Consider the following 10,004-nt stretch of genomic DNA (forward strand, 5'->3'; position numbering starts at 1 on the left):
CTCACTCGGGGGACATCCTCCTCCTCCTTAACGGACCCCTTTGCCCAGGTCTAGGATATTTAAATGGTCAGTCTTTCGACCGATTAAATGGAAAGATAGGTCTATTTCGAAAACCCGGTCGCCATTTTGATGAATGATAAACACAGAAATGGAAATGTGTCCGGGACGGCGAGGTGCGGGGCAGGTGCAGGGGAGGGGGCGCGAGGCAGGGGCGCGGGAGCCGCCAGTTCGGGCTGGAGGTGTCCGGGCCGCGGGAGGGAGGGAGGGAGGGTGTCGGGAGGGAGGGAGGCAGGGGCGGGCGGCGGGGGATGGGGCCAGCGGGGAGGTGGAAGCGATACCCACCGCCCGTATTGGTCCTCTTGGTGCTGCCGGCTTCAGGGGGGGCTTCCAGCGGCCGTTTCCGCGAGTCCGGCGGGTCCAGGTCTATGGGAACCCCAGTGTGGGTCCCGTTCTGCTGGATGGGAGCTGCCGCCATCATGTTTGCAGTTCCTGCCGCTGCTACGGGAGAAGGTTCTCCCTTTTGTTTTGGCTTTTTTTGTTTTGTTTTGTATTTTTTGCGTTTGGGGTTTCTTAAGGTTGTTTTTTTTTTTTTTTTTTAAGTCGGATCAATAGAAATCTCTTTAAGAAAAAAACCTATGTTGCTGGTTTGTTCTCACGGGGAGGGGGCAGGGCTGAGGAGCAGCTGCAGTGCAGTGTCAGAAAGGAGACAGGGGAATGGAGGGGGTGTGAGAGACGGAGGGTGAAAGAAGGAGAAGAAAGGAGAGAGGGGGAGACAGTGGAGAAGGGAGAGGGGCGAGTGAATGAGCGGGAGGAGGGGAGCGGGGAGGACGGGCAGAGGGAGTGGGAGAGCGCGAGGGCTGGCGGGGCGCGGGGAGAAGCCGAGGAGGAGGGGAGAGTGAGGGAAAGAGTGAATGAGCAGGAGGAGGGGAAGGAAGGAGGTGGATGCGGAGAGAGCAGCGAGCGGCGGAGGAGGGCAGGAGCCGGGAAGGAGCGCGGCGGTCCCCGCGCCGCGCTAGCGCTGCGCTCGCTCCCGCTGCTGGTGCTGCCGCCGCCGCCGCCGGAGCGGTTCTGCCGTTGCCTGGGCTGCTCGGCGCTGCTGCTTCTGGTGCCGGGTCTCGCTCATTATTTCTCCCGCTTGTGTGTGGGGGGGGGGGCTGGCGGGGAGGGAGGGGGATGGCTGCAAGGGGAGGGTAGTGAGGGGTTGAGTTCGTAGACTCCCACACACTTCGCGCTCGGGTCCTCGCCTCTCAGCAGCGCCGCCGCCGCCGCCTCCCAGCACCGAACCCTCAGCCTGCGGGGGCGGGAGTGCCGCGCGCGGAGGGTGCGGGGGGGGGGGGGGGGGTGTGTACGCGCGCCGGCTGAGCGCGTGCGCGGGGGCGCGCTCAGGGGGCGGGGGCTAGGGCGCTCCCGTGGGAAGGGTGGGGGTGAAAGGTTGCCGGTCCCCGGCAACACGGCTCAGGCAAACGTAAACGGCTTGTCGCAGAAACCGAGGGGTCCAAGAAACGCGCTAGGCTGGAAGGCGGGAAGCAGAGATTACTGACAGCGACTCCAGCCAATAAAGTGGAAATGTGAGAAGAGCTCTTCAGGCCCCTTCCCAATCAGGACACTTGGGTATGAGAGCGAGTGAAGGGGCGGGGTGGGAGCTCCGTCCTGCCGGGACTGGAGCGGCGACAATTTTGGGTAGTTTGAGAAGGGCATTCGAGTGAGCGTTGACAACGGGTGGGACAGCGTTAAGGCTGAGGGAAGAACCTTAACTGTATGCTTTCAGGACTTCTAGCTAGGTGCATTAATTTTTATTTGTAAGAGTTAGGAAAAGATAGTTAACATCCCCACTCATCGGAGGTTTTCTACTGGGTGATTTATCAAGAGAGTATTTATTACTCGCACTGTGTAACATCGTTAGGGAACTTAAGAGTGTCACTCGCCGCCTTAAATTCTTTCGGGAACAAGCCTGAGTATAAATAAAACTAAGTATGGGTCTTCTCTTCACGAGTCTCTGGTAGGCAGACTAAAGACAGGCAACAGTTGAATGTGTTGGAAAATTAAATATTGATCTAAATATGTATATAGGAATAAAATTTATTGCAATGTACACAGCTTATGATTTTACAGATTTTGGATACATTACGAACTTGAACCTCAAACCTACAACACTACAGGAAAAAATCTCACGTACCTGGAATAGACCCTGAAAGTCCGACTCCGTTTACGTGAGTAAACGGATTCAGTGAAGTATTTTGCCCAAGGTCGTCTCTCAGGTTAGTAGTTTAATTAAATCAGTGTTCTAGGAAGCAGTGATAGTGGCAAAGCAAGAGCTTTGGAGTTCAAAATCTTGGTTTCAATTACTTGCAGGCATGTTCTAAAAGTGTCTCTTGGGCAAATCCCTTAACATGTTGCTACTTACTAAGTGCTTACCATGTGTCAAGTGATCCACTTTATATAGGATGTTCTTTACAGTGTTGTATCATGTAGTTATTACCGTTCACTTTTTATGTGATTTTAGGTTTAGAGATAGTAATTTACCCCAAGACATAGGTATAAACATTGTCATAGTAATTCAAACTCGGTTCTTGTTGATGCCAAAGGCTGCCCCCTTGAATATTGTAGTACACTGGAGCTTCAATTTCCCTCCCACACAAAACAAGGGCTACAGCCCTGCTCCCATAATTCCTATGAGTCAGATGAAATCATGTACATGGCAATGTATTAGAAGATGTAAAAAGGTATAAATATTCACTAGATTTCTAGAACAAAGATGCTCCTTCCCTATATTTTGCACTGTAGTACTTCAACCTGAACAATGGCTTTAGTATTAAACAGGTATAAGAAAGGACTTCACAGTAATTCTATGGTTTTCTAACCAAGAATACCTGCATATCTGAGGCAATAACCAAAGAGGATAGAATAAAATTTAATTCCTAGTAGAGAAGGGAATGGATGTGAATACTAACCCTACTCCTAGCATTCTTTATTGTAAGAAGCATCAGGGAGGCATTGGGATTTCTGATGCTTTTAAATAATGAACAATAGATGATAGTTTGCTGAACAAGAAAGGGAATAATGTTTAGTTTGAGAATAAAAGTTCACCTGGTGTATGAAAAACACATTTGACTCAAGTCAAGGAAGAAGATACGCTGAGAGCTGAAGGAAAGGGAAAGCAGGTAAGTTAGTGGATATTGGTAAATATCTGGGTACCAAAGTATGATGTAATAGGAAACCACAACAAAGCTTTTAAGACCAGAATAAAGAGGATGTATACACAGAATTGGATATAAGAAAGGGGAGCTGTAAAGACCAAAAACAAACAATAAAAACAAAACAAAAAAAAAAAACAGGAGGTTTGGAATAAGTATGTGGTAGTCAAGATAGTAAAAGGCTGATGCCAGATATTGTGCAATCAAAGTGGTCTGTGAAGTGTACAAAAATAAGTAAGGATATTTTTAAATGAAAAATCAGTGCTGGGATTTAGACTAGATTGTTTCGAAACAGTAAAAGATGGGGGAGAAAGATAATTCAAAGAAAGACAGTCAAAGCTATAAATATTACATTAAAGCTTCGGCAACATATTCAGTAGAATGTGGTTTTGTTTTTTTTAAAGATTCTTTTTTTATCTCCTGTTGATTTTAGAGAGAGGACAGAAGAGAGGGAAACATTGTTTTGTTATTACACTTATTTATGCTTTCATTGCTTGATTCTTGTGTGTACCCCGACCAGGGATCCAACCCACAACCTAAACATATAGAAGGGATACTCTAAACAACTGCGAATGTAGTTTTGAATTGAAGAAAGACTGATTTAGAATTTAAAAATGTGCTTTTAACACATTTATGATAGTAAAATACTGCTAAAATAGTTCAGAAAATATTTCTTATTGCCGTGTGTAAGTTAAGTTGCTTTATAGCTATAAGCTTACTGAGAGCCTTGGCAGTGTATTTTTATGGTATTTATTTGATTGTTCTCATTCACTTTTTTAGTCTTACTATTTAAATACTACCCACTACTCCATGGGGTCCAGAAGCAAAAGTAAGATTTTTAATGTGCATAGTATGCTTAATAGTAACCTAACTATGATATGCTAGGAATTATAGAGACTATCCTAATACCTGGTCACTAAGGAGCTGATCTGGGCAATGAAGGTTATCATAGATTATATTCTAATTAAGCAGCTGTTCTCTAGTATATTTTGGTTTTTTTAAATATACTTCTCCATTTCACACTTATACCTCTACCGTTCTGATGAAATAGACATAAACATTTTATCTGTTGTTTTCTGCATTTTTTTTACCAGCCAATAAAACTGCAGAAATGAAAAAGCAGCTCAGCTCCCAGTTTTATTAATAATTATTATGCTATACCTCTTATGCTACAAATAAACAATGAACTTTTTAAAAAATATAATAGAAGCATTGACCTTTTAATTTTCTGAAAAGAAGTATTTTATTTTTTAATTACCCAAGCAATTGCCACTACAAATTTGATAATATTTTCTAACACCTTAAGACACAAGAGAACTTGTGTGCTTTTTTTTGCTAATTAGTTGATGAGTTATAAACATAAGCAACTGTGATAGAAAATATTAATTTGAAGAACAAAATATTCAGTCTACATCAACTTTCAGTAGGGGTTCTTTTCCTTCCTAAGTATGGTCTGAATAACATGGACATAAGATAATCTATTTTCAATAGTCAATATCCACAAATGTTTGTAAACCCATTTCTTTGTCTCCATGCTCCTGCTTTCCTGCAGACAGTTCTGATACTAAAGAACATAAATAGTTTCTCTACTTGAGTGTTTTCTCAGCCTATGCTTTGGGAAGATATTTTCTGAGTTTGTGTTCTACCAGAACTAGAACCTGATTTTAGGACTCTAGTACACGTAGTTTATTTTGGAAGTGATTTCAAGAAACACAGTAGGGACTTGGGGAAGTGAGACAGAGAATGGCCGAAAAGTAATGAAGGGTGAATTACCAAGCAACTTATCACTGTGAGCAACAGCTTATTCTCATTGGGATTCCTGGAAAACCATTTTAAAACAGCAGCCTCAGAATAAAGTGAAAAAACTGAGGTATATAGACACGAGCTTCCTTCCGTCATTGGGGGAGGTCGATCCCTAGGGTGCATTAATTCAATGCATGCTAGCTAGTCTTTTTCTGAGGAATTCTCTGCCCTTACACAAGCTAGAACTGCTAGGGAACTAACACAGCACTGGAACATCCTCCACTCTTATGAAAAATCAGGCCAATGTGCTCTGAAATGGTAGGACAAGGAGTAATGGGTGGGAAACTAACAGTTTGTTACAAGTATCAACAACAAATTTAGGAGAAAGGAAAATAAGCCTATCTGTTTGTTTACAAAGTATTGTAAAGATCAAATTAAATATGAAAGAATTCAGAAAGCTTAAAGTACTAACAACACAAAAATGACCTAAGGGGCCCTGGCCAGTTGGCTCAGTGGTAGAGCGTCGGCCTGGCGTGCAGAAGTCCCGGGTTCGATTCCCGGCCAGGGCACACAGGAGAGGCACCCATCTGCTTCTCCACCCCTCCCCCTCTCCTTCCTCTCTGACTCTCTCTTCCCCTCCCACAGCTAAGGCTCCATTGGAGCAAAGATGGCCTGGGCGCTGAGGATGACTCTGTGGCCTCTGCTTCAGGCGCTGGAGTGGCTCTGGTCGCAACATAGCGACACCCAGGATGGGCAGAGCGTCGCCCCTGGTGGGCATGCTGGGTGGATCAGTCGGGCGCATGCAGGAGTCTGTCTGTCTCTCCCCGTTTCCAGCTTCAGAAAAATACAAAAAAAAAAAAAAATAACCTAAGGTTTTATAATTATTACCATCCAAATATTATAACCAAGCATTGATTGTAAAAGCCTGAATTATATGGGGTTTTAATTTTTAAAAAAACAACAACACATTTTTAGTTTTATAAGATAGAAGACATGAACAATCAATGTACATATTGTGGTTGCTTTTGTATTCAATGTAGCACAAAGAAAATAGGAACAAATATATACCAAAAAGAGTATATCACCAATCGCACATCTCAAGTCTTATAGACTCTATAAGCTCTATAAGTAGATGTATTGATTAGAAATACTTTTCTAAGATTGCACTTCTTAAGTAAAATGACTTATTGAACTTTCATCTTCTAAAAATTCAAATAGTTTTATGTTTCCATATTAAATAATATAAATTTACTGTTTGTGGCTATGTATATAAAACAGTTCGTTAAAGCACACAGTAATTTATATAGAAACATAAATGTGTTAGTAACATTATTTCAAAAAATGTCCAAACCTTAATTTTCCAGTTGCAAATACCTCATCCTAAAAAGAGATAATTAATATTAGAGAGAATTCTAATTATTTGGCACTGGGTACATCTTCTTGGTTTCTAATAGATCATTAGTTAGTTTGTTTTTTTCTAGTGTTATCCTGTTATAAAATGCATCTGTTGTCCTTTTCCTTAAAGACAATAAATATGAACTAACACTTTCCATGGTGCAATAAAAAGAATCTTATGATGATTGGTGCATGGTATGTTAACATTAGGGGAAGTAGGGGGTACAGGAGAACTTCTATTTTTTGCAATTCTTTAAGTCTCCTCTTATTTCAAAATAAAAAGTTTCCTTTTTAATTTCATTTATTGATTTTAGAGAAAGGAGAGAGAGAAAGAGTGGGGAAGCATCAACTCACAGTTGTTGCTTCTCGTATGTGTCTTGACCAGGCAACCAGGGGTTTCAAACCAGCGACCTCAGCGTTCCAGTTTGATGCTTTATCCATTGCACTATCATAGGTCAGTCTCAAAACGTTATAGAAAATTACCTTGAGCTGATAATCTGGTTCTGGCTTTTCCACCTACTAACTTTGAGACCTAAAGTAGCTCACTTACTTGCTCTGACTTTCTCTTTCCTCATCTATATCATATGGGAGAGTTGGTAGATGCTCTGTGTGTCTCTAAAACAAATTTTTATATTAGGTTTACAAGAATTCATAGATCTTACAAAGAAAATTGTCAAAATAAAAGCACATATTGTGTGCCTTAACATGTATTTTTAAACCAGTTAATACATTTTAAAGTTATATGTACTTCAAGCACTATGAAAATAATATACCAAGAAAAATAATTTTGATATTGTAAATAATATATTTACTATATTCTCTATCTTTTTGCATTTTTTGAAAAAAATACTTCATTAAAATCTACAGTTGAAAATATTTTTGGAACCACATTTAAAATGTGACAGTTTCATCTTTTAAAACCATTTTGATATGAAAATTGCTGGGGTAAAAATAGTATGTAATAAAGATGTTAAGATAAATAAAAAAGTAAAAAAGATAAAGGGAACTATCAAAGTAGACTAAAAAAGTAATAATTAACTAGTATTCATGTTATATCAACTAATTTTAAATCACTGTTGCATCCAGAAAACATCTTTAACTACACATGCTTTATTTTGAAAATTTTAGCAGTGACCTGTTTGCCCAAGATAGGCCTGTCTTAGGCTGATGTCCCAGAGCAATTATAAATACCCTCAAGAGCTTTAACTTTTTGTTATAGCCTGAAAATTATAAAACAAAATATTTTTTACTTATCAGATTCCTTTACGATGATTTTCCCATGTGTAATAGTAGAAATGTTTATTATAGTTCACTCCTACATTACATTGTGGTATAATAAATTAGTGTATCGCCACATCCTCTACTCTCCACGATGTTTTATTCCCATCCTCTAATTGTCTTAGCTAGAGCTAAGACCAGAGATGAAGAACAGAAGTAGAGGCCCTGCTGGTTGGCTCAGTGGTAGAGCCTTAGCCAAGCCTGTAGACATTCCGGTCAGGGCACACAGGAGAAGCACCCATCTGCTTCTCTACCCCTCGCCCTTTCACTTCTCTATCTCTCTGTCACTCCCCCTCCTGCAGCCATGGCTGAATTGAAGCTAGTTGGCCCTCAGTTACTGAGGATGGCTCCAAGGCCTCCACCTCAAGCACTAACTTGGTTGTTGAGCAATAGAGCAATGCCCCAGATGGGCAGAGCGTCGCCTTCTAGTAGGTTTGCAGGGTGGATCCAGGGTCTGGGCACATGTAGGAGGAGTCTGTCTCTGCCTCTCCTCCTCTCACTGAATAAAATAAAAAAGAACAGAAGTAGAAAGTAGTAAACATGTTTAAAATTTATCTTTTCACATTTTAATATGAAATTGATAATTTTGATAGGATGACTATTCATTAGGAAGTACTGGATGCAGCAAGATGAAGTGAATTGAAGAAATAATAAATGAAACATTATAAAAATAATGAAATACAGCTTCAAATGATAAACCTTCGGACCCGCCTGACCTGTGGTGGCGCAGTGGATAAAGTGTCGACCTGGAAATGCTGAGGCCGCGGGTTCGAAACCCTGGGCTTGCCTGGTCAAGGCATATATGAGTGTTGATGCTTCCAGCTCCTCTCTCTGTTTCTCTCTCTCTCCGTCTCTCCTCTCTAAAAATGAATAAATTAAAAAAAATTTAAAAAAAAAAACCGTCGGACCCACAAATAGCATCAGGGAACTGCTTACATTTTGGATTATTCACATTTCTTGTGTTTACTTGCTGCTGTTCAAAGAAGCCATAGTACTTCTTGACTTCTACATCAGCTTTTTATGTTTCTGGTTAAGGCTTCTTATGTAGTTTACTGTTTCCATTGTTTACTATAGTTTAAATAATAAGTTTTTTTGTCATAATATTACTTGTGTTTATAAGTACAAGAAGATATTGACATTCTTGTATATTAAAAATAATTGCATGCCTGACCAGGCAGTGGTGTAGTGGATGGCTAGAGCGTCAGACTGGGATGCAGAGGACCCAAGTTCGAGACCCTGAAGTTGCCAGCTTAAGCGTGAGCTCATCTGGTTTGAGCAAAGCTCACCAGCTTGGACCCAAGGTCGCTGGCTCGAGCAAGGGGTTACTCGGTCTGCTATAGCCCCACGGTCAAGGCACATATGAGAAAGCAATCAATGAACAACTAAAGTGTTGCAATGAAAAACTAATGATTGATGCTTCTCATCTCTCTTCGTTCTGGTCTGTCTCTATCTATCCCTCTCTCTGACTCTCTGTCTTTGTAAAAAAAGAAAAAAAATAATAATTGCATTATCATATTCATATCTAGTTTCTATTTAATTTTTTGGTTTCACTATACATAAGCATTTCTATAAATGGTCAGAAGTGTCTAATTTATATCATGTAAATTATTTTATTCATGTATCATTTCATATAATTGAGAGGATATAGAGCTTATTTACTTGCATATTATAAATGGATGTTCATATGCATATGACATAGGGGGTTTGTTTTTCTGCATTGTGATAGAAAAAAAGAGACAAGGAGAGGCTGGATATAGCAGCTCTTCCTAATGTCTATTGTGGGGGTAGAAAAATTAGTAAATATATAATTTGCCTTTACTTAACCTTTTTTTTCTCAAAGTTAAGTATTTGTGGGCTTTTTTTTTAATTTTTAAAAAAAATTATTTTTTTTTTACAGAGGCAGAGATAGACAGGGACAGACAGAAAGGAACGGAGAGAGATGAGAAGTATCGATCATTAATTTCTCGTTGCACGTTGCGACTTCTTAGTTGTTCATTGATTGCTTTCTCATATGTGCCTTGACCATGGGCCTTCAGCAGATGGAGTAACCCCTTGCTGGAGCCAGTGACCTTGGGTCCAAGCCAGTGAGCTTTTTGCTCAAACCAGATGAGCCTGCGCTCAAGCTGGCGACCTTGGGGTCTCGAACCTGATCCTTCCGCATCCCAGTCCGGCGCTCTATCTACTGCACCACCGCCTGGTCAGGCAGTATTTGTGGGCTTAAAAGATTGTTTTACTCTTTCATTATGAAAAATTTTAAATATATGCAAAAGAAGACAAAATAGTATAATGAATCTCACCTGCAAAACTATAAACTCCTGACTAATCTTGCTTCATTTATAATCTCTCCCTTAGGATAATTTTGAATCAAATTTTATCATAATATTTTTATTCTGA

At 40.7% G+C, this 10,004-nt stretch overlaps 1 protein-coding gene and 1 long non-coding RNA gene across 3 annotated transcripts in view; one reads left to right on the forward strand and one right to left on the reverse strand.

Annotated features, from left to right (window-relative positions):
* The window catches only part of NOVA1 (NOVA alternative splicing regulator 1), a 163,396-nt gene extending 162,145 nt beyond the window's left edge, over positions 1-1,251 (reverse strand). Inside the window, exon 1 of one of the 2 annotated variants that reach the window (XM_066342508.1) lies at positions 343-1,251. In XM_066342508.1, coding sequence (XP_066198605.1) covers positions 343-478 — 136 coding nt within the window. In that variant the 5' untranslated portion in view covers positions 479-1,251. The remainder of the gene's footprint in view (positions 1-342) is intronic. The other variant, XM_066342507.1, reaches the window with a different exon arrangement.
* Positions 1,252-1,446: 195 nt separating this feature from the next.
* Positions 1,447-9,559, forward strand: LOC136376447 (uncharacterized). The gene is made up of 3 exons (XR_010746182.1): positions 1,447-1,611; positions 2,098-2,258; positions 9,508-9,559. It is a non-coding gene; the product is annotated as an uncharacterized lncRNA (long non-coding RNA).
* Positions 9,560-10,004: the final 445 nt, after the last annotated feature.

The sequence above is a fragment of the Saccopteryx leptura genome, chromosome 6 (assembly GCF_036850995.1).
Source record: "Saccopteryx leptura isolate mSacLep1 chromosome 6, mSacLep1_pri_phased_curated, whole genome shotgun sequence".
NCBI lineage: Eukaryota > Metazoa > Chordata > Mammalia > Chiroptera > Emballonuridae > Saccopteryx > Saccopteryx leptura.